The 27,921-nt window shown below is 38.6% G+C and overlaps 1 protein-coding gene across 5 annotated transcripts; it reads right to left on the bottom strand.

The window, feature by feature from the left end:
• rad51d (RAD51 paralog D) lies at positions 1 to 27,323 on the bottom strand. 5 transcript variants are annotated; one of them, XR_015778951.1, is made up of 13 exons: positions 27,210 to 27,323; positions 26,879 to 26,986; positions 26,733 to 26,794; positions 18,803 to 18,921; positions 10,229 to 10,310; positions 9,896 to 10,030; positions 9,717 to 9,812; positions 9,502 to 9,592; positions 7,523 to 7,593; positions 6,792 to 6,959; positions 3,973 to 5,335; positions 3,633 to 3,821; positions 1 to 2,529 (listed from the first exon to the last, which is right to left on the bottom strand). XR_015778951.1 is itself a non-coding variant. In XM_042499791.2 (12 exons), exons 2-11 carry the CDS (start codon positions 26,958 to 26,960, stop codon positions 5,240 to 5,242), a joined length of 1,002 nt encoding a protein of 333 aa, XP_042355725.1. In that variant the 5' UTR covers positions 26,961 to 26,986; positions 27,210 to 27,323; the 3' UTR covers positions 1 to 2,529; positions 5,210 to 5,239. The 5 variants fall into 5 exon arrangements, 1 of the variants encoding a protein (XP_042355725.1); XR_015778952.1 differs by having other exon boundaries at positions 3,633 to 4,101; positions 5,210 to 5,335; XR_015778953.1 differs by having other exon boundaries at positions 5,210 to 5,335.
• Positions 27,324 to 27,921: the final 598 nt, after the last annotated feature.

Here is a 27,921-nt window from a genome sequence, read left to right as displayed (position 1 = left end):
TCATACTCAATTAGTCAAATTATATTTATATAGCACATTTCAAAGTAATCAAATGTAATTCAAAGTGCTTTACAGTTTGATTGAAAAAAAAAGAACAACACATGAAATAAGCAAAAATGGAAACCAGAGTAAGTAAAAACCATAAAATAGTAAGACACTACATAAAAGCCAGACTAAAAAGATAGTTTATGTTTAAAAGTATCAACATTTGCAGCTCCTCTGAGATTCTCCGGCGGGCTGTTCTTTTGGAGTCGGAGGATCTGAGGGGCCTTCCTTGTGCGTAAATGTAGTCCAGTGCAAGGCCATGTAGTGCCTTATAAACTAATAAAAGAACTTTACAATTAAAAAAAAGTAAAATTTATCTGAAAACTAACAGGCAACCACTGTATAGCTTTTAAAATAGTCGTAAGGTGTGCTCTCTTTCTTGTCTTAGTCAAAACTTGTGTTGCAGAGTTCTGAATTAGCTGCAGCTGATTGATTGTGTTCTTTGGTAGACCAGAAAGGAGAGCATTACAGTAGTCCAGCCTGCTGGTTATAAAAGCACGCATTAGTTTCTCTGTGTTGCTCAAAGAGAGAAACAGCCTGACTTTGGAAATACTGTTTTAAATGATAAAATACTGTTTTTGTAATACTAAGAATGTGGGGTTTAAAATTAAAATCTGAATCAAATATGACCCCTACATTTCTTGCTTCTTGACTTGGGTTTAGTACAAGTATGTTTAGTTTGGAGGCAAGTTTCTCTCTCTGAGCCTTCGATCCATGACTGGTACGTCTGCTTTGCCATGGTTGAGTTGTAAAAAGTTACAGTTAAAAAGTGATTTAATCGGCCCAGATTCATCAGGAGACACAGCCACATAGAGCTGAGTGTCATCAGCATAGCTGTGGAAAGAAATGCCATGCCTCCTGATGACACTGCCCAGCAGTAGCATATATAGATTAAAAAGTAAAGGTCCTACAATAGATTCTTGTGGTACACAACAGGTAACCTCATATTGTTTGGAGCAGGGATTATCTAAAAACTTTCTTCCACAATGATATAAACTGAACCAATTTAAAACAGGCCGTTCCAGACGGGCCAACAAATGCCAAAATTTATTTCTCTAAAAACTGTACTCAAAATGGGAGATTTGAAATTGGTCTATGATTGCTTAATGATAAAATATATAGTTCCTTTTTTTAAGAGGTTCAACTAAAGCTGTTTTAAAATAATTGGGGAAGACGCCCAGCAGTAGAGAGTATAGTAACTATGGCAAGGGTGTCTTCAGATAAAGAATTAAAAATGGTTTTAAAAAGAGAAGTTGGGATGAGATCAGAGTCTCAGCATCAACCAGGTCAAAGCATTCATACTTTGCGTCACATTGTAAACAGGGTACAGATAAAGGTGCAATGGGCGTGTTTTGCTGGCAGACGCCAGACCTTATGTTGATAATTTTCTTTCTGAAGTAGGCAGCAAACTCTTCCCATTTAGAGGCCGGAAGCGCAATATTGTTATTTAATTTTGGATTTAAAAGATAATCTATTGTAGCTCTTTACCCTAGCAAGGGTACCCAGGGTGCCGGGGTCGCTTCTGCAAGCCAAATGGTTCCTGTATAACCAAAGTGAGAACTGTGTCCGCATACTCGGCGTGAAGTCAAACATGTTTCGAGTTGATGTTGGCCTCCACCAGGGTTGTCCCTTGTCTCCGATCCTGTTTGTAATTTTCATGGACAGGATCTCAAGGCGCACCTGGGGGGAAGAAGGGGTCCAGTTTGGGGACTTTAGAATTGCATCTCTGCTTTTTGCAGATGATGTGGTTCTGTTGACTTTATCACACCGTGACCTCCAGCATGCACTGGGGTGGATTGCAGCTGAGTGTGAGACGGTCAGGATGCCTGTCAGCACCTCCAGATCTGAGTCGGGATCTCTGGGTAGGGAGTGAGTTGCTGCCTCAAGCAAAGGATTTCAAGTATCTCAGGGTCTTTTTCATGAGTGAGGGTAGAACGGTGCGTGAGATGGACAGGAAGTTTGGTGCAGCATCCGCAGTGATGCGGGAGTTGGGTCTGACTTCTGTGGTGAAGAAGGAGTTGAGCTGGAAGGCAAAGCTCTCGATTTACCGGTCCATCTATGTTCTAACCCTCACCTATGGTCATGAGCTCTGGGTAGTGACCAAAAGAATGAGATAGCGGATACAAGCAGCTGAAATGAGATTCCCCCGTAGGGTGGCTGGGCTCAGGGTGAGGAGCTCGGACATCCAGAAGGAGCTCGGAGTAGAGCTGCTGCTCCTTTGTGTGGAAAGAGGCCAGTCGAGGTGGTTCGGGCATCTGATCAGGATGCCTCCTGGGCGCCTCCCGTTGGAGGTGTTCCAGGCAAGTCCTACTGGTAGGCCCGGGAAAGCCTTGGGGTCCCCCCAGGAACTGGAAAGCGTTGCTGGGGACAGGGACATCTGGTGTGCGACCTGGCCACGGATAAGCCGGACGAAAATAGATGGATGGATGGATGGATGGATGAAGTCAAAGCTTGTGCGACTGACAGACAGTAGTTCTGAGAATTCTGTTAAAAAAGAGGGGACAGGTCAATTTTAGGAGCCCTGTATATAGTCACTGTGAGGAAACAAGTCTGACAGTTTAAAAAAGTTGCATTATATTCAAATGCATTAAAAGAGCCTTAGTCCACATCTCTGCCCTCCAGTGACTCTGAGGCTGTGCCTCCACCCTTCTTTCCCATTCTTGATGAGAAGAAGAAAATGTAGCCGGGTGAATGGTAAATGGACTGTATTTCTATAGCGCTGTTCAAGTCTTATTGACCACTCAAAGCACTTTCACACTACACTGTCACATTCACCCATTCACACACATTCACACACTGGTGGCTGAGGCTACCGTACATGGTGCCATGTGCTACTCAGTAATCATTCACACGCTCTCACATTCTGACGATGCGGCATCGGGAGCAATTCAGGGTTCAGTATCTTGCCCAAGGACACTTTGACATGTTGAGGATCGAACAGCTGACCTTCGGATTAGAGGACGACCCGCTTTACCGCTGAGCCACAGGCCTCTATTATCGTGGCAGGTGCATTTGAGCCTAGCCAAGTCTCAGTAAGAAAAAGACAATATAGACTGTTGTCATTAATTAGTTCATTAACATTAAAAGACTTGTTCGTTAATGCCCTAATGTTGAACAGAGCCATGTTGTTTTCTGTCTGTTTTGCGGGTGAAAAAGAGTTTCTATTTATGTTAATGGTAATCAAGTTGTTTGGGCTCCGTCCTTTTGTTTTTCTTTTCACAGTATTTTATTGAGCTGAGATGATAGGTTCAATAAAATCAGCCGGAGTGGGTGAGGTAACAGTTAGTCACTGTGTAATACAGTGCATTATGTTTTGGGCCAGTGCTTGTGTACCCCTGCGGTTGGGGTGCAGTCAATCATGTGTAAAAAATGCAGGGCGACCCCAGAACAGATCATAATTATCAATAAAAGTGAACCCAAAATGGTCACATTCACTTTTTAGCCATGAATTAATGGCAAAAAGCTGGCTGAATTTTTCTATGCCCCTTGTGTAGGTCAGTAGGGGTCCAGAGATTGCAATGTATTTACCATTTGCTTTAAGGGAGTTAAGAAGAGTTTAAAAAGCTCCTTTAAAGTTTCAGACTCACGGTAAGCTGTGCTGTTGCTGCCACCACAATACTGACGTTGGCGTGCTTTCCGCGTACTGCTGAAAGCTGTGTGTTGAGGTCCAGCAAACGGGCACCGGGGAAACAGTGGACTGCTGCGGCGTTGTCGTAGGAGGGGAGCAAGAGCCCCTGGACGATCTGAGTCCCTGATCACCATGATGGAGGCATGCGCTGGTGAGGGGGTGGGCACGACAGAGGGATGTCGGTTAGAGGACGAGTCTGGGCTCAGCACCGTAAAATGGTTTTCCAGCCTCAGCTCCAGGCAAGATGGTAGGGGCCAGAGAATTTCCCTCTGTCTTCCCCTCCAGCCTCTGCCACCCACCTGCTTCAACTGACTCCCCCTCAGGCATGGAGTAGAGCAGGAGCCCGCTGAGTGCACCCCAGCTGGAGCTGCCGTGCCAGTGGTCAGTGGCGGAAATTGCTCCTCAGTCAGTGCCTCCACACATGGATCCTGAACCGGGAGAGTGGAGGCAAGCAGGGCTGACTGGGCTCCCATGCGAGCGGGGCCGATAAAAACCGTTGAGTTAAAAGTTTCCTGTATTTTAGCTGTTGCTTTTAGAGCGTTGTTTAACTCTCTCACTTGACAGAGTTTTATGTGCAAATCAGTTAGCTTCTCCTAAAGCATGTTCTCCGAAATAGCATAAAAAAGTCATTCTATAGCATGCCGTCCAAAATAGTATAAAAAGTCAAACTATAGCATGTTGTCCAAAATGTCAAAAAAAATTCATACTATAGCATGTCATCCAAAATGGCTCCAAAAAGTCATACTATAGCATGGTGTCCAAAGTAGCATAGAGAAGTCATACTTTAGCAGGTCGTTAAACATTTCTTTCACAAAAATGTTGGAGTATAGGATGACATGAAACCCTGGTATAAAGTATGGTATGCTTTTATTAAGTTTTAAGCCTGATATCAGAAACATTTGGTATTTTAGGAGGGCTTTCCTCCTCTTAAATCATACATTTTACTTTCATCCCAAATTATGACACAATCCAATGAGATGCTGGAAGGTTCTTACTGCAGCCCCCTGCATCTGAATGGCTCTCAAGGATAATTCAGACTTGCCTTTTTATACCCGGGACGCTTTAGGCTATGAGGTGGTTTAATTAAATATCTGAATGTATTGAAGCTCTGAAGGGACAGATGCCACATGAACCTGGCCTGCTTCCCTTAAAAGGCATGAAAGATACACACAAAAAAAGAACTTTGCTGCGTCTATATTCCTCCCTCCTAATGTTAAAAAAAAAACAGCTCTAGCTGCAACCTTATTTTTGCCTTAAGACTTAAAGTCATCAATGAGTTTAACGAAAAGCAGTCTGTAGTCTATGACATACACAGAGTGCACCCAACGAAATGCTAATGCTGCAGCAAGATTTAAATGGGCAAAATTTGAAGCTAATACAATCGATTTTAATGACAGTAAACAAACCAAGGAGCCAATGTTTAGATATCATTCAGAAACTTGCATAGCGTTGTGCAGTTTCAGAGGGGTGAAAATGAAAAGGAACCATCAGCGATTCACATCTTCTTGCAAAATTAGTCCAGAAACATTCACGTACCTTTGGTCATACGATTATAACTGGCTCTCATCAGGAATCAGTCTCATGCAGTTTTCTCTTTCCAGAGGATCCTTCTTCAGAGCGACTCCACCACTGCAAGTCAAACTCTTCTTTGATGTGACAAGGCTAAGAAGCAGAGCACATGACAGTGTTGATTTACTAGTAGAAAAAAAAACCTCAGCTGCAATATAAAACATTAATTTTTGAATGTGCTCTGTTGAAGCATTCTTTGTGTCATCTGTAGGACCTCTTTTGTAATTTAGAACAGAAAATGTATAATTAATGCCTTTGAGGACATTTATTTATTAGAGGAGGAGTAAGTAACAAAGATTGTAGAAGAGTTTTTAACAATAATGCCAATTTCATCCTTTTATCATTACGATCCATTAAAGCTCCACTAATGTATTTGCAATATGCGGAAGCGTCTGCCGTCTGCTCTGTTGCAGGTTTGCCTTTTCTTCTGTTGAAAATATGAACTTCATCGAAAACATTGTGTGAAGAAAAAAATAAAAGTGACACTGGCAAACATGTTAATTTCTGTTGTTTTTCAGCCGTAAGTGTACTAAATTAAAGATATATAGTTTAACATGGTAGTTCAACCTATCTGATATTTTTGCTGTGATTATTCGGTTTACTCTGTTGCTTTGCTAGCATCTTTGATATGACAAATCTACTGACATGGAAGCTAAGCAATGTACTGCTGGATTGGGGCCACCACAAAACATATTTTTGCCACTTAAGACCCACTAAAACATCAACATCAGTTTTAGTGTATGCTATAGGTGGAATATTGCAACTGTGGTGCTCTGCAAAGTCAAATAACTATTTTTGTCAAGGGACTGTGCTGTCTGAGAAATACCAGCTTCAGTTTGCTGTCAGACAGAGCTGTCAGAGCTGAGAGACTGAAACACACTTGTCATATCAGGTAAGATTGTTTTTTATTAGTCTTTAACTCTTCAGTAGAAGCGTTTCCTGGTTGTTTGTGTAATTATTCATTGGCGGCAGATATGCTATATTCTTTCAACAATGGATTTTGCTTCTAATGTACAGGCTAACTAGAGTCATGATGGTCTTCTGGTTTCCCTTTTTGAATGACAATTACAGATTACTGCTGTCTGCTGGTATGGAGAGTTTTTATCCCTCAAGAAGGCACAGATCATATGTGCTTGTTTGCCATTGGTCTTTGCGATGTGTTGATGTGCAACTTTTTGGCCAAGACACAGGTGATGTGAGGCAGTGCAACAGTCCGCTGTCATCGCCTCTAGTTCTTTGATGTTAGTTCGGTGTGTCCGGGCCTTTAAAATGCTTTTGGGTAAACCTCTGAGTGTCTTGGATCTGAATCAGCAGAGTGTTTTCTATGACAGCCTGTTTTTGTGAATTACAATAAGACTTTTCTTGTAAAAAGTATTGCCTGAAGCTGTTTTTTAATGAAAATAACGGGCTTCTTTATCAAACCAGACCTGTTTTACAAGAGCAAACATAATTTCACAGACTCCATTTTGACATTTACCTCTCAACGAAACCCCTGCGACAGAATCAATACTGAGCTGGATGATGTGCAAGTCAATGTTGCTTGTAGTACCTGTCTAGAAGATTTGATCAGTGTTGCAGAGCGCAGGGTGGAGTGGCTGATGGCCGCAGCCCTCTCTAATCGCTCCAGCAGGATCCTGGTTCTGGGGACCTGACTCCAAGACACACCGAGGCCTGGCTGCACCTCCCCGCTGCCACTTCTTGTAACATGGTTTGTAACCTGCAGGCCCAGACAGATTCAAGTTAATCTTTTGATTTTTTTTCCCTCTTAGGGGATTATGACGACATTTCTCTATTCTGTTTCATGGTTTAGTATAGCTTGCAACAGAAAGCTTTAGAAGAGAAAAATACATATATAAGTGGGACAGCCAGATTGTGCCGCTTTTAATCAAAGGCCACCATCAAACAGTCTATCAAATTGTCTTTATTTCACTTCAGATAACTTGATGATTTAAGGGGAAGGCTGATTTTCTTTGGTGCATGCTTTTTTAATGTGATTAGTTCATATTTTACATAATCGCAACCCCCAGCCATACACCTGAACTAACAAATGGATTTTTTTGTTTTACATATTTAATCATCAGAAATGATTAACCTTTGGATTTTATCTTGATTTTCTTTTCTTACCCAAACAAAAATGGGAAAAAAATTGTTTAGTTTTCATCATGTGTCTCAAAGCAATAACAAGAGGAAGTGTGAAAGGGTTTGCAGAGAGTTTAGATTGACGCTGGAAATGCATCTTGCATTTAGAGTAGCACACGTCAAGGACTGTGTCATCCTTACCAAAGCAGCAACATTGAAGTCCTTTGCCATTGTCTTAAGAACTCCTGCCACTTGTATCATCAAGGACATGCCTGGAGGCAAAGGAAGTTGTAGAAAGGTTTGTTCGTGTGCAGAATATCTCAGTGTCATTTACGGTACTTTCTAAGCAATGCAACAGTAGGAACTAAGGCTACAGATATCATTGTTGTGACATTTACAGTCTTTAATATTCTTATGGTTGACTCAATTTGTTTATAGCGACACCGACAGCGGAGCTCAAAGGATTGCAATGACAGTCAGTCCTCAACAGTGGTCCAGAATAAAAGTGTTACACAGATTGACTGGAATTTGGTGCAGACATTCATTTAATTAAAAGCCCTAAAAATCTATTTTTTATAAGCTTTTTACTATGAGCCATGAGGTCCGACATGAACATGTTTTCTGCCAAAGTCTGAAAAGTTTGTGTTTTTTCACATGATTAATTTTGTATTTGCAGTTTTGTTTTAATTCCTCTCACTGGTTTGAAGTTGGCAGGGCTAAATTGGAAAAAGGCGATGACACATATTGCGGTTCACTAATCAGGATTTAGCCAGATTAGCTGGTAAAACTGTTAATTTATTTAAATCAGGGCTTAAAATATCATTGTCTTTTTAATTTGTAACTATTTATTTTCTTGCTTTTGCTTCTTATTACTGTCTTTTAATGCATCACCTCCACACCCAACAAATTTTTAACTATTTATTTACTCGTTTTTGCTTAAACCACACTCAGAAACACAGAGGGATTCCTATTTTGGGGGGAATTTTTTTCTTACATTACTTATTTGCAGTGCAAGCATTTACAAACTACAATATTATCTACTGAACTGAGCTAAATATCTTGGTCTTTAATGTCCACTTTGGAGAAATATTTTGCAGCGCTTTTGTTATATTTGGTTTTATTGCAGATTATTCAAACAGACTTGTTAGGTGTGGAGAGCATGAAACTGCTTCATGGTAAATCAATTATATTTTTCAAATTATAATAAATTCTCAAAGCTCAAACTCAAGTTGGTCACGAATAAATGAGTGTACACAGACCAGTAGCTTTTGCTTAAAGGGACATTTCAACCAAAAATAAAAAATACCTAATTGTCTTCTTACCTGTGGTGCTATTAGTTAATCTAGCTTGTTCTGGTGTGAGTAGCAGAGTGTTGGAGATATACACAGAAATGCCTGCCTTCACTCAAATATAATGGAATTAGATGACACTTGGCTTGTGGTGCTTATAGTGCCAAAAGAAATACATATGAAAAACGAAGCTCCATGTAGGAACTACGTAGTTCTATTATATTGGAAAGAAAGCAGACATCTCGAAAGCTGATATCTAGACTGATAAATAGCACTACAGGTAAGAGGAAAATATGTATTTTGGATTTGGATTTAGGGGTGAACTGTTCCTTAATAGTGTTTATAACTTTTAACAAAATACGTCATCAATTAGCTATTTTTAATACATTTAATATTTTTAGATATAGTTTAATTACATTGTTCTTTAATGTTTTGAATTTTTTACAGACCCATTCAGCAGGTTTATTTTAGAGCCCTTCTAAACCTTGTTGTATTGAATGATTGCTTAATTAGATTGCAGTTTTGGAGCTTTTCTATAAACCAATAGTTAGACATGAAGTTGAATTAAGTTCACTTGGATTAAGAACTTTAATTATATTGATTCTCAAGAGGTCAGACTCCAGTCGATGCAGCTCCAAGGTTAATGAAACAGCTCTATTTATGACTGACATCAGAAAAACTGAGCTTTTATTCTAAACGTGACTGTACAAATGTTTCTGTGTTATTTTCACACCCTCTCATGACTGGAACTAACTTAGATGTCATGCCTGCAAAATGTGTGGGAACCCTGTTGTGGTATTTATTTTACAGACATTTGGAGTTTACAGGCTCAGGTGTAAACACAGCCTCAGGTATGATGCACTATGATGGACTCGCAGAGAGAGATATCACCTTCATTTTGTTTGCCTCCCAGTAGAGGAGAGATAACAGCTGACACCGAGTCCACGATCACTGCCTTGACAGAGCCACCGCCAACAGAGGCCTAATACAAAATGTGACAAAATTAGACTGCTGAAAATTTCACCTGTCTCTCTGAAAGGTTCCCTGGATGCAGCAAGATTGTTGGTATATTTTGAGCAAAAGAAAAAAAACAAATACAAACAAACCTGCTGAAGCCCACCGCTGCAAAGACCGTACAGACAGTCGAGTAAAGAGAAGATGTTAAACAAATGAAAGATATGGATCCTCTGAAGAGCTTCCATCTGTAAAATGACAGTTTGTTTTAACTTGTCTTATATTACAAAACATGTAATTTTAGTGTCAAACTTAATCCTTGTCAACTCACCTGCTCTTCTGTGTTACTTGTTTCAGCTTGTAGCATTTGAAGCAAGCGGCTGGCAGTCAGCCCTCCTGTCGTATCAATAAATATTACACTCTGTTTCAGCCGGTGAGAAATGTGCACTGCAACTCCGAAACACACCTAGAAGACATGACAAGCACACAGGGAATAGTTAAAGATAGCAAGGATAATTTGTGTTAGTTAAATGATAACTCGGAAAAGGATTATTTCAACCAGAGTACAATTTCTGATTCTATGGGAGGAGAGGGAATTCTAAAAAGGGGGAATTTATGAGTAAGAAATTATCAGTGATGGAGAGAGTAGGTAGGAAATGTTCACCTGAGATTTGCCACTTCCTGGGCCTCCTGACAGCTCCGTTATCTCTCCAGTATACAAGCCTGAATCCAGCAGTTTATCTAAACTGCAAGAAACAAGGTGCAATCCATTACTCACTCCTGCCATCCCGTGTAATAAACCATTAAGTCCACGTACATCCGTAGAGCCAACAAAAACTGCAGTTGGGTGAGCATAATACAAACAGAGCTTGCAATAGGTTCCAGACTATTCTGAAAATGTTTGGCTAATTCCTAATTTCTGTTGCTGTTTCATTGCTTCTTATCAGACTCAGCCACTGGCTGTGTTTTTAAATTGAATATATCAAAAAATAGTTGGCTTTTCATTAATCTTAGTGTGTGTGTCTGTGCGTTACATAGTGCGGGCCCAAACATGCTTTTAACTGACAGAGAGAGGACCTTTTTGAAAAGTGAGAAAATTTTGACCCCTCTTCACTTCTTTAACAGTCTGTTTAAGGGTTAAAACATCAGGGTCTCGCACATAGTAATTTTTTTGTGGTGGCCCGCCAGGATTAAAACATCAAACACCACAAATACAGTTTCTATTTTCAAAGTTGGTGTGTCATTCAGAGCGCTGTTGACATATATATATATACAGTTAAGTTATGCATTGCTCCACACTCTCACAGTGCAGAGTGCACTCTGGGCACACATGGAGCAGTAAAACATTAGGCGCATTTAATGTTAAACTTAAGCGTTCAATACGCTGTGTCTAAAAATTTGCATTTTCTCACAGCAGCTGCTTCTCTCATTCATTGATCTAATCTGATAAGCTCAGATCAATTATCCATCCTGCAAGCCACAAACTGCTGCTGAGGAAAAAGAACTCACTGAGCGCTACACCTATGCCCGCAAAAAATCTCAGAATTTAGGGAGGGGACGGAGAGTGATACAAGGGAAAGACAAACATTAAAAAAACAAAACACTGAAAGTCTGCTGTCGGGTCAAAATTGGGTCAGATTTGGATACATTCTGAAACTATGTTGCACCACTTTCTTTTCAAAATGAATTTGCTACAGATCTGATTTGCTGCTCTGGCTGGATTCCTCTCCATAGCAAAGCAGAGGCAGCTGGAGCTTATGGGAGAAGAAGTATCTATACCAAATTCATGGAATACTAATTATTTTTCAGAAACCGATGGCTACAACATATAGAACTGTTAAATCTTCTTGGATATGCTGAGTATTTACAATATTGTCATGAAAACGTTGATATGGGAATAGCAGTTTTTTATATTTGATTCGATTTAGTGAGAACAACTGAGTGTAAGATGAAATAAGATAGAATAAGCCATTATTGATCGCAAGAGGATACATCTGCAGCAGCAGAAGGACAGAATAAGTACAAGTAAATACAAAAAAAGAGTAGAGGTAAAAATAGAAATTATACATGTGCAATTTAGTTACTATGCCCATTGTATTGTGTCTGTTGGTGTTAGTCTCAGCATTGGCTGGGTTTCAAACCTCAAAACGTTTGAGTGCTGACCCAAATATGTCCACAGCATGGACTACCACAAACTGTAATCTACTGATACACTGTCGTTGCTGTCAAAGGCTTGCTATACTTCTAAATATATAGATATAAGTAATAATATAGTGGAATTCCACATTTCATTTAGGAAACATTCTCATAAGTTACTAGCTGTGTAAGAAAATACCAACACACTTCAGTATCCTGATATTATGTTATTTTATTATTATGTTCACATTTTTTTGAAGTATTTAATTTTCTCAATTTGTTTATCTAAATTATTCTGCGAGCACTGTTATTTATTTAATAATTCATGTATTTATTTATATTTACTGATAAAGAGCAAATGTTAATTCCTTCCAAGAAAAGTAGTACAGGGAAATACATAAAGATACTCTGACTGTAGTAAAATCATCGCAATCGCAATATGTCACCTTGCTTACAGTATAACAATATATCACCAGATTCTTGAAATACACAGCCCTGAGCGTTACAACATAAAACTGGTGCTTTAGAGAATTACAGACTTATTTTATTAAAATGTAGATATTTCTACTGCTACTAGCTCCTAAGGGAGTGAGTGTTGCTCTTGCACCTATATTTTGATCATCACCAAGGTAGTGTTTGTTGTATTGCTTTGACCATCTGTTCTTTCAGCGCTGGAGTATTATGATGTGTCTATGTTGACGTTCAGTGATGTGTAGTTTGTGAAATCTCATCATGTCTGCTGGCACATGTGATGGTGGATGTGACGGCGATGCAGTCAAATCTAAATAGCCAAGGTCCTCCAGCTTGAAGGTTAAGCATCGCTGGAAGCCTGCGATTGGTTAATAGAGGTTCTCATCGCCCACAGCGTGATTGTGAAGAGGAGAATTGGTAGGGATGGACATACGTGCATTATCCCTGCCTTCGCTGACGACAGATCAGAGAGGGCTGCACTGTTGATGAAAACACCAGGCTGTGTTCCTGTAAGACCTCAGAAGGATAAGAGCGATTGTCCTTGAAAAGCTGGATTTCTTATGGGCCACACTCATTGGTGAGATCAGAATACTGTAATACTGTTTACTACTTAAAACCCAAGGTCCTTTCCCTTGTGACTAGAGTAGAAGCAATGAAGCTCAGATGTTGTTATGTGTAGAGCTCTTTTTAAAGACAATGTTTGATTCCTGCAGACAGATATTTCCTTCCTGTGGCCATACTCAGCACCTGGATTTAAACAAATAGTGAACAGGGACTAAGCAGCACATTGTGTGGGCTGCTGAGAGCCACTTACACTGAACTCTGAGGCTGAGTTCTTTATAAGAAGGCTACGACTATTGCACAGTATAACATCATTGGTGTCATTACTATCAGGTGATGACAAAAATATTATGTAGGCAACATGATAAGCAAGCTGATGACGGCTATATACCATTATCAGCCCTGATCATTCGTTCTGTTAGTGTGAAAAATCGCGACAGCATCAGGATTTCTGACAGGGTCTGTTTAGTTTTTGTAGCTTCCTCTCTGTTTGTCTTTGTACATAATGTTTGATTTTCTCTGTGGCTAAAAATAACTGAATGCCATTTATTATCCCTTAATAATGACTATGTTAGGTTTGAGCTTTGACGGAGGTGTATGAAATGCAAGTTGCACTAGTGTGACTTTTTGACTATAATGTTGTCAAAAGTATGAATAATTCCATACTTTTTTGTAGGGCTGTCAAACGATTAATTTTTTAAATTGTGATTAATCACAGAATTCAAATAGTTATTTGTGATTAATCACATTTTTTATTCACGTTTTCAATTACATTATTTTGCTTGACAAAACAGGAAGTCCATACTGACAAGGTACGGCAATTATTAATTTAAAAAAAAAAAGTTATGTATTAACCAAATAGAGAGCTAAGTATAAAGGTTTAACAATGCATTTGGTTATTTTATTATGTAACAGTAGGATTTCTTTGAGCTCTTTTGATTTCAGATTTAATTTCTGACATTTCTGCTAGCTGGTTTGACGTAACACCAAAAAACTGAAAAAAAGTTCACGTCCATCACATCCTTTTATCCCTTTCCTGGGCTCAAGGCTCTCATTCACTGAGCATATATCAAACAGCTGGAAGAAGAAAGGGAAAGAGACATAAAAATAATATGCCAAAAGGTGTCTGGCAGCAGACGTGATTGAAAGCTGAAGAGAAGTCCTAACAGTGTTTACAGCCTTCAGGGCTTCAGGCTTCAGGAAGGAAAAGTCTAAACCTGGCTGCCTTCACTAAGTATGATGAAGAAAATGTAAATACTCAAATATTTGCTTCATTTCACCCAGGCTGTATAGTTTTTGGAAATACATCACAGTTTGTTTGCTATTAAAATGGATATTTTTTTCTGCATTCAGTTTGCTGATTCTGACGCAGAGATGAGAAAGATCTCCTCTTCTGTCTGTGCAGACGATCAACAGACACGCTCAGCGTTAGCAAGTAGGCAAAACAGGAAATATCATTCTAATCATCAGCATATCACAGTCTCTCAAAGAAGCTACTGTACAAAACCATTTACATATTATACACTCAGATAGGTGCACCAAGCTAAAAGTAATGTAGTCTAATAAAACAACCTGCAATAAATTCTACTTCCATGACAGTTATAATGTTCAGGTTTGTTGAGTCTGTTTAAGAGAGGCATTAACTCAACTTTATGGTCATTTTGGGGGTCATTGTGGTTTGTTTTTGAAATGAGAGCAGTGGTGGATGAAGTACCTGCAAACCACACTTGAGTAAAAGTACAGATATATTTTACCAGGAAATGATTTTTCACCTTTGAGAATATTATCTGAGTAAAAGTCTTAAAGTATAGGATATTTACTGCACTGAAGTATCAAATGCAATTATATGATGTACTGCTTGACTTTCTGTGTCACTGTAGATGAGGACAAGGAACCAGCAGCATCACTGGGTTTGCCTGCTGCACGCCCACTCTATAAACAAGGGAAAAGCAAAACAAACCCACGTCGCATGCTGTGCGATTACTTTGGTTGACACCAGACAGTATTTACTGTGAGTTTTGTAAAATGCAGTGCTCAAGTCTGGTTTTAATGATAATTAAAATTTCAAACAGTAGGACTAATCATAATTAATTTTATAGAAATTTATTGTGAAATAAGTTAACCGAATTAACCGATTATTGATATTATCAATAGTTATAATGATTTGAATGTTAATCAAAAATAATTGGATAAATCATTTTTCAAAAGTAATGGTAAATGGACTGTACTTGTATAGCATTTTTCTAGTCTTATTAATACTTCAAAGCGCTTTCACACTACACTACCACATTCACACACTGGTGGCTGAGGTTATCGTACAAGGTGCCACCTGCTACTCAGTAATCATCCACACACACTCACACTCCGATGACGCGGCATCAGGAGCAATTTGGGGGGTCAGTATCTTGCTCAAGGATACTTCGACATGTTGCCCAGAGGAGCCGGGAATCGAACCGCTGACCTTCCAATTTGAGGACGACCTGCTCGACCTCTGAGCCACAGCCGCTGTGTAATGAGATTCTAACTGGGCCAAGAGCTGCAACAATTAATTGATCAATCAGTTAGTTGTCAACTATTATTTCATAATCAGTTAATCATTTAGAGTTGGTTTTTTTTGGATTTGGGAGGGGTTTTTTAAAGAAAAAAAAAAGTCAAAATTTTCTCATCCCAGCCTCAAAAATGTGAATATTTTCTGGTTTCTTTACTTCTCTACGACAGTAAAGCGAGTATCTTTTAGTTGTGGACAAAATAGCACATTCAGGACAATATTTCTGCTGCTGAAACTGCATTATACAGAGAGATTTGTCTAATATTTTACCCACCCCATTTAAATAAATGAAAATACTTAATGTTACAAACACCTCTTGTATAACTCAATAAAATGTGACTACACCACAAACTTCAGCCTAAAACTAACCATAAAGTTGTATCAACACATCCCTACAACAACTTTGACAAAAATTGAACTTTATAACCATGAAGGTAGGATTTATCGCAGGGCTGATGTATTAGATTAAGTCACCACAAAATAATCATCACAAAAAAAACCCAATTAGGTCATTTTCCAACAACATGAAACAGGTTTTCTTTCGGTTTCCGTATCTAATTTTGAACCATTTGGAGCATTTTAACCAAAAAAAAAAAAAAAAAGGTTCAGAACCCCAAAAATTCACAGCTTGATTGAACCAAAACACAGTAAGTTTTCCTTGACCTGAAGTGCGAACTGTGACAACATCAGTGGGTGTGCCAGCCTTGCACGTGATAGACTCTCATGCTTTCTTATTTTTAAAAGTTGGGCCATGATTGTCATTTGGACAAAAACAAATATCTGTAATAACAGAGCAAAAGCTTGCAGGTAATCAATGCAATCTGCTAATTTGTTACTGTTTAGTTTCCGCATTCTTGATTACGTTTCTACTCAAACTGATGGAAATGCAGGCAGGACAAAACCAAAGGTCAAAGAAACTTGAAATGATCTGATTCAAGAACCAGAGCTAATTGAGTGGAAAGAGGGTATCTGTGTATGTTTCTCTACTCAGTCTCTGAATAAACCACAGAACATACTGGCTGTACAAAATAAGACACCTTCGAGAGCAGAGAGCATCATCCATCACTTCATCTTCTCACCAGTAGAGCGCAGCCAAGATACACAAATCACGCTGCCTCTACTCACATGGCTGATTCACTTTCATATCACTAATCCAAAGCACTAACTAATTTATGAAAACCACTTAAAAAAGAGCCGCGGAGAGAAAAAAAAAACACCTGTGGTCATTAATTATGCTGAAACTGTGGGTTTAACTGTAGGAAAGGTACCATCCTATAAATTATGCCATGCTGGCCCATTTCACAGATTTGTCCAGAGCAGTCTGTGTCCTGGCTAAAGAATATTTCCCTTCAAAAAGTGGTGAATTTATCTGCTATGATTTGTGCCGTGACTGCATACAGATAACTGAACCTGCCAATGCCAGCACACACCTCTGTGCAAACCTTTTATGGGATGTTGTGTCTCAGTTTTTGCAGGCTAATTCCAAGTACTGCTGTAATACGATGCCATGCTGGTAGCAGTGGGAATTTTAGGTTTCTTTCAAGTCATTAAATTTTTATTTTTCAATGTACCGCAAAGATGTTTTAAAGGACTTGTCTGTGATGTTTGTTGTTTTTGGTGGAAAGTAGTCAGCTAGAGGCAGAGTTAATGCAGCTGATATATCAGAAGCCACTTTAGGCTGCGTTCACGAGCCAAATGGAAGAGCAAGCAAAGAAGGCAGCTTTAGCAACTAAAATATAGCACACAGGCCATTTCTAAAACACTCTATTGCTCTGCTGTATTTTTAACTTCAGGTACTATGCTTCAGATGCATATTCTGCTGGCACAGTTCGATGCAAATTCGATTTCAACAACACTGAAAAGATCTTAGTTTGATAAAACGGATCGATGCAGAGGAATCCGGTTACAAACATCTTGTAATGTACAATAGTATTGATTTTACAGGTTATCCTGTGATTGTGGACAGTCTGTGCTGGTCTGCAAAGCCAAGGAACAAAAATTGCAAATATTAAACTGAAAAAAGTGACTTTAGCCCTTTGTACACAGAAAGGGTGCTATAAGGTCACTACGAGGTACGTTCTTCATGCTGCCTTTGGTATTTTCACACAGAACCAAACGACAGGGGATTTGTACCTTTTATACAGATCACCAAGGCACCATAACAGTGTGACATTCCCGCCTCTAAGAGCAGACTTTTGAAATCCAACCCTTGAATCAATGACAGTTTGAAGGAGCTCTATGCAAAATTCGAAGAGTATGCGTTGTATGGACACCTAAAGCAGCAGCTGATGGTGCCAACTCTGTAAACAGCACTAAACAACGGTAAAGGTTGGTGGTGCTCACCAAGGGGAATGTATAGGTTGGGCGCAATGCTTTCACAAAGCTGCCAGATTGGTATCAGAGGTAACCGCTGTATGGGCAAAGTGCAAAGAGGAGGTAATGAGATAGCTAGTATCCCACAGAATTAGAGTAAGTGTGTAGAGGTAGCAGACAAAGACACCAAACTGTTTTTTTCTTTTAAATGTGTGTGTGTGTGTGTGTCCTTTTGTATCATTTTTAGTCCCCTCTCTAAATTTTTGGGTCTCTGAATGTAGCGCTGGTGGAGCTTGTCATAAGTTATTTTAGCAGCAGTTTTTGAGTGGAAATGGAAAATGGTAGAAAATTAATCTATCGATACATTCAGAGCTAATCAGATCAGATCGATGGATGAGAAGAGCAGCTGCTGCAGTCTTTTAGACCCAGAGGAATGGTGGAGTTTCACTTTCAATGCACTAGACGTTCTGCTGCTCCATCTGTGCCCAGAGTGCTCTCTATGCTCCGAGAGTATGGTGCTACGAATAACCACACAGTATGTATATTTCGACTACTGATCGGTCCAGCTCCAAAAATACAAATTCTATTTGTGGCAACATATGTTTTGATCATGGTAGAGTTCCACAAATAAATAAATGTGTAGGAAACCGTGCAGTAGGATACACACATGCATTGACATACACACATTGCCAGACTGGCTTACTACAACAAACCACAGAGAGGCTCGGATTACAACACACTTAGATAGCATGACTTCACTCTCCACTCACGACGCCATGACTCAGCTAAATCTTTACATTAATGCTGTGAATGTTGCATACAGAAAATTTCAGCACAAATTAATTTGGTACAGCATGTTAAGTGTTTTGTTGGCATCAACCAACATGTGCTTCAACTTTCAAAACACACAGAATACGGCTATTAACACCGCTAAACAAATCCAAGACTTTAATCTGAAATAATATCAGGTAGCACTGATGAAGGAGCCACTGCATGCTGAATCAACACAGAATGACTTTTGCCTCTAAACTGAACACTGGGGAAATGTCTCTTAATTCAATATGTGGGGGAACTGTCCTTAGGAATACATATTTGATTTGGGAGGTGAATCTTCCTTTAAGCTCCTGTGGCACTGAGCCCACTGTTAAATCCCCCAGTCCTCAAAAGACAAAGCAGTGTGCTCTGCTGTGTGTGCAGAATTGTCTTTACCTGGGATTTCCAGTAGAGAGGATGGCTGTTGAGCTCAATAGTTCTTCATACAGATCAGCGCCTGACACGGGGAAAGCAGTGTGTTGGGCCAGCAGTACTCGGCGGATGGCAAACAGAGCCTGAAATACAGAAATTACACCATGAGGTTCACACGACTGCAGCACAGGACAGCCACAACACAACAAGTACTCATCTACCTTGGACAGTGTTGCCAGACTGGGTGGTTTTCTGCCCATTTGGGCCATTGAGATTATATCCCAAAAGCTCAAGGTAAAATTTTGGCATGTTTTAATGCACTTAGGAAGACTTTTGAAATAACACAATCAGACCTACACTGTCCGCTGTCCATACTTTCTCATATCATCATTTGGTTAATATTTGATAACTAAAGCTGCAGTAGGCAAGTTTGCATTTAAAGGTCCAGTGTGGAGGAATTAGGGGGATCTACTGGCAAAGATGGAATCATATATAATAAGTAGATTTTCTTTTGTGTATAATCACCTAAAAAAATGTGAATCGTTGCATTTCCGTTACCTTCGAATGAGCCAATTACATCTGGATAAGCAGCAGGTCCTGGTTTACGTAGATCGTCATACTGCACCGTATACCGTAGCTCAGGACAAACCAAACCAAACACTGGCTCTAGTTTGGGCCATTCAAGTTTAACAACAACAATCGTAGTTCGTAGCCCCTCAGTGACAGTAGCATCGGAAAAACACAGTGTTATCACTGCTTTCAATCACCAGGTCCATGTATTTTAGAGCAGAGACCTCTGTGGATATTTCAGCTCTTGGTAAAAACCTGGTGGTTGCAAACTGCAATCCACACCCCCAGGTCCCCCCTAAACATTACATATTGGACCTTTATATGGCACCGGCAGGTGACTAACTGCTTGTCACCGCTCCGCTGAGGGTTGTGGGGGGGGCAATCCCAACCCCTGTTCCAACTGGGACTTGAACCAGGGACCCTCTTGCTGTGAGGCAACAGTGCTAACCACAAAGCCACTGTGCCGCCCACTTACAAAAGTTAAATCACCAAATAAGATTATAACTGGTGAGATGTCAATAATTGTTGTGCTCAGGTTCTATATTAGTTTTCTTGTATCATGTTATGATGCTTAGTTTTAGATATACAACCGCAATGGTTCAGGATAGTCCTGCTGGGATTAACAATTATTTTCTTTACTGATCTGTCGGATAATCTTTTGTTCAGTTGATTACAAGTCAGAAAATATTGAAAAATTGCCATCAAATTTTCCTGCCTCTTTTTCGCACTGTTAGATTTTTTTCTTTCCCTCACTTCCTTAAACATTTTAACACTGCTACATACAGGATAATGGCTGTCTGCATCATTTCACACACGTCTCACACATACACCTACACTCCTGCATTAAAGGAACAGAACAGCCGAGTATATGATTTTAATGACCTGTTTACCTTTGTTTTTCACTTCCATGGACACAGAATGTCAATTGTGTTCACTGTTTAACATCACTGTTATGTTGTACTATACCACTGTGTTATTTTTATAATAAAAAATAAAAATAAAGTTTCATTTTAAGTTCCCAGAACCCAAGCGAGAATCTTAAAATTTTCCAGCCACTTGTGCAAAACCTAAATATTCTTAATTATTTGAGAAAAGCAGCAAATCCTTAAATTTCACAAGAGCAGGTACAAGCAAATATTGGACATTTTTGTTTGATAAAAGCGCATTGGTTCTGGTGGGTACTTTGAAAATATAAAGGGAGAGACAATAAAAAGTTTGAGTTTAAGTGCAAACAGAGACCATTTTCAGTATTAGAATACTTCTATGCATTTTGCTTATCTTGGCATTTTAATTGCCAAACAAGGATGCTCACAGCTGTACACAAGAACATTAACTGTGGCATTTGTTGCCTAATTTATAATAAGCAGCATCAGCATTCAGTTGAGACACAATAACCCTCCATTTATTTAAAATTCACTACAGTTAAACATTAAAACCCACAGACTATAAGAACAGGCACATATGACAATTTGGCATTATTCAGTTAATTATAACTGCATCAATATTATGTTGCAGATCAATAGCTATCACTGTGGCATCATCAGTCTTAAAGGACTGAACCACATCCCACCTCAGGACAGCTAAACCACTGAGAAACGTCACTGACGGAAAAAGAAGGAATATTTCTACATCCCTGCTGTTAATTTAGTCCCTTGTGTCCGCGGCCCATCGGTTAGGAACCACAACTTTAGTTCTCCACATGAACATGCAACTTAAAAATTGAGAGATAAGAAATACATTTTCCAAGTTCTGTGTCCCTGTGTGTTAAAATATCAAAATCCTACTCTTCTTTCCTCCTGCAGAATGTTAATACATATTTTGATGATTCATATTGCACTCAAGGGCACATACATAAATGTATCCAATGAAAAGTAATATGGGGTTTCCAGCCAACCTCTCCAATCATATAAAACTGCACTTGACTGTTAGTTTGTGGGTCACAGCAGCTATCAGAGCGATATTATGGGTCGGAGGTGTGCTTGTTTTTTTATTTTCATAGGGAAATATTTTCGCCTTTGCCTCCAGATTTAATAATGGATGTGTGGTATCGCTCTGTAAATCACTGTGGTTCTTCATATACAGCACATGGTGAGGCTGCCAGGAACCGCCGCCACCTCCCGCACTCGGCCGCCTATGAGCAGATTAATCAGGCTGTTATTTCGAGAGTCTGTGGTCGCTAAGTCACACCCACTTATGAGTGATCACAACAATTTTATCATATCCCTCTCATAATTATGCCCCTGCTCACAAACTCACTTTACCTCAAAAAATGTCTAAACTTGTACGCAAAAAAGCTAAATATGCTCCATTTGACGTTTCACTTAGACTTAAAAGTTGCTAGGAAACAGTGATGGAAATAACGTTACGAAAATATCTGGACTTTTGTCGTCATTTCAAATCTCTAAAGGAAGAAGAGAACTTTTCTATCTATCTATCTATCTATCTATCTATCTATCTATCTATCTATCTATCTATCTATATATATATATATATATATATTAAAACTATATTACAGAATTATTATTTTCAAGCACTATTTCTGGTCATTTCCTTAATTGTTTTTGTTTTGTTTTGTTGCTTTCCTTTTTCTGGGGATAATTTTCAGGTGATTTTATTGTTCCTTTTACTAATTTCTAGCTATTTTTGGGGTCATTCACTTTTATAAATTGCTTATTGCCCTCTTCCCATTCTTTAAATAAATCAGTTTGCTCAGGTTCCAAAGGGTTAATAACTCAATAACTTTTCAAAAGTCTTAATGATTTTTACTAATTCCATAACTTTTCAAGGCCTTTATATGAATGAAATGTCAGGGTTAGGTTATAAAATTCCCAGGTTTTCCATGACTGTGGGAACCCTGCGTATTGTTAAAACTGAGTTTAGAACAGTAACATGTCACATTACTTCATTACTGCATTACTGACAAATGGAATGTGATTACAGTTACATGTTACTTTCAAACGCATTACTGTGATCACATCACATTACTCTGTAACACGTCATCCACAACAGCATAAACTAAACAGCTGGGTTGTGATACTTTTTATGGAAACAGATCAGAGGGGAAAAACATCACATTTTGAGCCCTGCTTTCTGCAGAATGAGTAATAACTTCTGTTTAGCAGGCTTACATTCTGATTAGTCTCCTCTTCTGGGCAAAGAGGATTTCCTGCCAGAGTTCATGTCCAACAGCAGAAATGTATTTGGGGAAAATAAGGCAAATCTGCTGGGTCTCAATTAGTGGGAATGTTGGCGCCCCATTTTAAGATGTGGGCTCATAAGATAGGTGTGTTTTTACTTACAGACCTTGCCTTGAGCGGCTTTAATTGAACTGTAGCAGGCTGCTTTAGTCAGATGGACGTGCTGGTGCAGATGGCCTCGCAATGACCTCTGAGCCATTGCAATGTGTGCGCACAACAATGGTTCAAATCAACAGCAGGAGTCTGATGCACCACAGGGAGGCTGGTGATCAGCTCAGGGGATGCCTGCAGGCTGTACAAGCTGGTCAGGAAGTGTAGCTCGGCCACTAGGATGAGCCTCAACCTGCTGCAGGCGGTGATGGAAAAAAAAAGATATTCTAAAAATGTAATGATCTCAGGGGGAAAAAACTGCAGTTCATTCTGTGATATCTTTTTACCACTTTAAACTGAGATGACCACCAGCAAGGTGTTAATCAACGTCCAGAACGGCAACAACAGGGTTCCCACGCATTATCATGGACAGAATTTCAAAACTTTTCCATGACTTTTCAATGACTCAGGATCCGACATAATGTGTTCAAGGACCATCGAACATTTAAAAATCCAACAATAATTTCTGTTTTTACAGTTTTTGGCCATGATGAATGGTGTAATTTGGAGGAATTTAAATTAAAAATGCCTATCAAAATTTTAAGAAATAGAAACCAATTAGCACAAATTTTAAATTTTCAAGGAAAAAAAAAATCACCCAAAATGTTTTTTAAAAAACGTTTTCAAAGAAAGCATGCTTCCCAAACTTATTTTCCAAAAAAGAGGAGAAAGTAACTAAAAATAAAAATTCTATAAAAGTTTCTATTAAAAAACAAAGCCAATTTAATAAAATCACCGACATTTTCACAAACGTTAAAAAATACCTCATTATTTTAAAAAAAAAAAACATATGTATGGAAGGCATGTTTTCTTAAAAAATGGTGGTAAAATACAGCCACAATAAACAATAAAAAAATACAACACATCAAGGCATATTAGAGCTTCATTATATCGTCAGCTACAGAATATAAATTCACCACTATGTTACATTAATGCTAATTAAAATTTTTTTACGCACCACAAATTAACATGATTTTTCAATTCAATTGTTTTTACTAGTTCCATGACTTTCCCAGGCCTGGAAAATGTGACTGTGACTTTTCCAGGTCTTCCCTGACCTTGGGAACCTTGTTTAAATTCAAATGATCGACATCAAGGTGGTATTTAACTCTCAAAAGGGCAACAAGTCAGTCATTAGGGGTTCTAATCCGAGATAGGTTTAATGCACCGTAGCCAACGTGAAAAGAAGATTTGCAGTGATATGAGAAAGGAGACTGCAGAATATAATTCACACTTTTCAAAAGTTTCTCTTGGGGTTACAAAAATCTTTGTCCAGACTGCACGTACAGACCGTCTCACCACAGAGGATGTGCCTCTGACTGGAAAGCTCTCACTCATCTTTTTTTTAACCAAGAAAGCTCGGGTCGACTTCCATGCCCTGTCCACCCACACAATTATTCACTGACACACTTATCTAAGAGGCCCTTCTGAGTCTCTTTCCTGATTATTTGCACTCTTATATCTCTGAAAAAGTTTGGTGGAAAACACTATTTATGATCTAAAAAAAAAAAAAAGTAGTTTCCTGTTATCTGCCCATAAGGTCAGAACTGAGTTAGGCAGAATTTCTTTCATGATCTCTGCTCTCCTCCTGGTTCTCACAGCGAAATGATTTAAAACTGAAAGAGCTGGCCTCTCTCTGCAGGTCCAAACTGATAATGAAGGACTATGTGGCATACCCAATAAGGAGTTTTTTAGTTTTGAATAGAAATGATAGAAACTTTCCTATTGTTTATCGCTAAGTGTACACACAACTATATTTAAAATACTACTTATACTTCTTATTAAATCCATTTTTGCTGTGCAACCTCTCTGCTATATCTACCGGAAACAATGTAGTCTAGTTTTAAGAGACCTGAACCAGTGCTGTGGATCTATTTTGCCTAGCTTGTTAACCAGATGACCTGTTTGCCATAACAAGCCAAGTGGAACTTTTGTTTAATTAAGAGAAACAGTTTGTCCTTTTTTTTAAGTTCACCTAATATGAACCACTTACAAAATGAGAAACTCACGCTGCGTGTGGGTGAAAATGTGCCCAAGATCAACATGATATTGGCCAATCTCCCACACTTCACTGTTTATGCCAAGTATTAAGTGTGGGTGTCTTTTGTTTTTATTTCTAACACTGCAAAATAAAGCTATGAATTTGATTCATCATCAGGAAATAAGGGAACATAAAGGGTGTCCTTAGTAATGAAGATGTTAAATGTTACAGTGGGGAAATTTGTTTGGTTGTAGGAGCTTTATAAACGGCCAATACGGTGAGATATATATGCAGAAATTGGATACAATGTAATAAATATGTTTTCTTTAGCGTTTGATTGCCTGGAAATAAGATTTGTTGTGTTTCTTGTTACCTTAGAGTTAGCTGTTTATATCTGCACAGGCAGCAGGTCGTCATCCATGGACAGCGCCACGTTACACCGCCATGTTTTCATGGTGCTGTTCAGAATGGACAAACCAAACACTGCACTGCATATACTGTAACAGGACTTTCTGGAGGCCATGCTGAGTCCCTTTTTTTGGGCCTTTCTCACATTTTTCAGCCCCATAAACTCTCTCCACAAAAATGATCAGAGAACATCTTTTTCTGTCTATTTAAAATCTTGAAAATAAAAATAGATTCATAATAATAGATACTTTAAGTTAAAATTTTAATTGTTTAATGTGCTCAATGTGAAAATGTATAACAGAAAATTACTAAAAATGCATTTATTGGCATGAAATTTCAAACCATTATGGAATCCCACCATTGCAGTTTTTGGTAGTATTTAGGTTTAAAGTTTTACAGTCATCATAATGTTCTTTTTATCTCTGCAAATTTACCTAGATAACTTTAATAATTATAAACATTTTCCATACAGTATTGTATACAATTTTATTTTTTTAAATAATGTTTATCTGTGTTATGACAAAAAACATTACAAACATTTTTTTTGGGCAACTGGCATCATAATGTGTACCATACAAGATACAAAGTAGATTTACTGTCATTTTTCTCAAATGTGGTTTAAGAAGAAATTAAACTGAAGTTAATCCTAAATCCTGCTACATCTTTTTTGGCGTCGAAGGAGGAGTTGAGGAGTCTCACAGCCTGGGGAGAGAAGCTGCTCTGTAGTGGTTTGTGGTTTTTCAGCGGAAACTTCAGTATCTTTTCCCCGATAGCAGCAGGGTTAACATTTATGTTTTAAACTGCACATGTCCCCGCTTGGAACCGTCCCAAGCGGCTGGGACGAGGAAACTTCTCTTGAGTTACAGCTGTGAGCGACCAACACATGTTGAACTCTATTCTCTGTACACAGATGAGGCACTTTGCACCATGCACTTTATGTCATACAGTTTACATTGACACTTTTAATGCACTTTGTCCTCCGTATAATTTATGTTGTTTTTTTCTGTCAATTTTCAATTCAGTTCAATTCAATTTGCTTTATTAGCATGAATGTGTAAAACAATTTTGCCCAAGCCTCAGATACAATTAAATGATGATTATAAATAAATACAAGGAAAAAAAATCAATAATGATATTCAAATCAACAGCAATCCATTGGATAAAAAACAGATGTATAAATAAAAAGAGCACGAACATTTACTGTATATAGGCGTAAACAAATGTATTTAAACAAAAAGTGAGACTTGCAGGAGGAATGAAGTATAAATGTCATGTCAGGTTGTCCCGTAGACTGACATGCACCAACATACCTTCACTGCTTCTATAACACAGACACTGTTTTCCCCCAGCAGATACTGTATTACTGTATCAAAATCTTGGCATTTACATTTAATTTGTGTGAAGAACTTTGTTCTAATATCATCATATGTGCTACAGTGTAGCAGGAAATGTGTCACTTGCCTCTGAATTTCTTTTACCTGTTACCTGCCAAGGGACTACGGATGTAAATTTGTAGTAATGCTACCTCGGGCATATTTACATTTATATTTTCTACTGATGTTCATCAATACGCTATGTCCCTTTTAAATAAACAAGTAATTAAAATCTAAATTAAATAAATAAATAAGTTTATGTATGACATAAATACCTTATATGACACAGAGCATCTCTGTGCAAGTTCCTCGATGTCAGATGAGACCACGTCCTCCACTGTGAAAATAAAAACCGCGCCTGTTACTGCTGCTCTGTTTTTAATGAGATGAATCCTCAAAACAGCGACACACAAACACTCACCTGTTTTAACATCGGCAGCACGCAGGTCACGCAGTAAATCCGCATCCAGTCCAGGACACATACCTTCTCTTAAGACCGCCATGATCTTGCATCGTCAACAAACGTTTCCTAACATCAGAAACAAACGTGAACTAACATCCAGCTTCTAATTTACGCTAAAACAGGTGAAAAGATGCCGCGAGCCACTGTTGTTGTTAGCTATGCGGCTAAGTTACAAAGCTAACTTTTCCGCCCGTGTGGTCGTTGAAACAGTATGAATGACTTTCTCGAAGTCTCCTACTAAAGTTCACGACGATAAAAACGTAAAAGTATTTATTTACGGCAAACTTACGCTTTTACAAACTTTTTGGGCTCGCTTCACAAACGCCACAGCAGGAGGAGGAAACACTTCCTTCCTTCAAAAAACAGCAAAGGCTCACATTTCCGCCTCCGGCTTGCCGTAGTTCCGTGCACTCGCAATGTTGTGGGGAAATGTAGTTCAACTTGACTAACTTGTTTCCTCATTTCTATTTAGTTGACTGTCATGAATGCTTTAACTTTATTACTGTTTTAAGTTTTGTTAACCCTGTTTTTGCAATAAAAGTTCCTGAAAATTAGCACACCAAAATGTTTTGTTCTTTTGTTTGTTAAAAAAAAAAAAGAAATGACCAAAAATGGCGATAATAAATGATTTACTTTACTTTAATTTAATTTAATTTTAATTTAATAAGTAAATAATATTAAAAATAATAATTCCCATATCCCAGATTAGACATGTTATTTGGTGTGTTTTTTGTTTAATACTTAGAAATCTGTGATAGGTTTTAATAATCATAGACTCTCTGGTGTATATTTTGGTGCTTCACTGCTGTCTTTATAATTTCATAAAGTCATCAATGAAAAGGCTTTTGGCGCTCACCTTGTCCCCTCTGTAAAAATCAGTGCTATCACAAGTGTGGAAGCGGTCACAGCAGCTTTGACACTGAGGGCACTTCCAACCGGACAATGCACTGATCATGAAGCCTGTTGCATAGTGATTCTCACCAGCTCAAAAAGTCATTGAC

Source organism: Plectropomus leopardus, chromosome 15 (genome assembly GCF_026936395.1).
Source record: "Plectropomus leopardus strain MGB_pleo_1.0 chromosome 15, ASM2693639v1, whole genome shotgun sequence".
Classification (NCBI taxonomy): Eukaryota; Metazoa; Chordata; class Actinopteri; order Perciformes; family Serranidae; genus Plectropomus; species Plectropomus leopardus.
Note: the sequence above shows the minus strand (reverse complement) of the source record. Positions and strands in the feature narration are given on the sequence as shown.

What these genes read in the sequence shown, in the direction of transcription:
- rad51d (XM_042499791.2), bottom strand. Translation starts at nt 26,960, where the DNA reads ATGGCGGTCTTAAGAGAAGGTATGTGTCCTGGACTGGATGCGGATTTA. An exon ending in TGCTGCCGATGTTAAAACAG is followed by an intron (nt 26,795 to 26,878) that starts GTGAGTGTTTGT and finishes TTATTTTCACAG; the next exon opens with TGGAGGACGTGGTCTCATCT. An exon ending in GCAGCGGTGGGCTTCAGCAG is followed by an intron (nt 9,593 to 9,716) that starts GTTTGTTTGTAT and finishes ATTTTGTATTAG; the next exon opens with GCCTCTGTTGGCGGTGGCTC.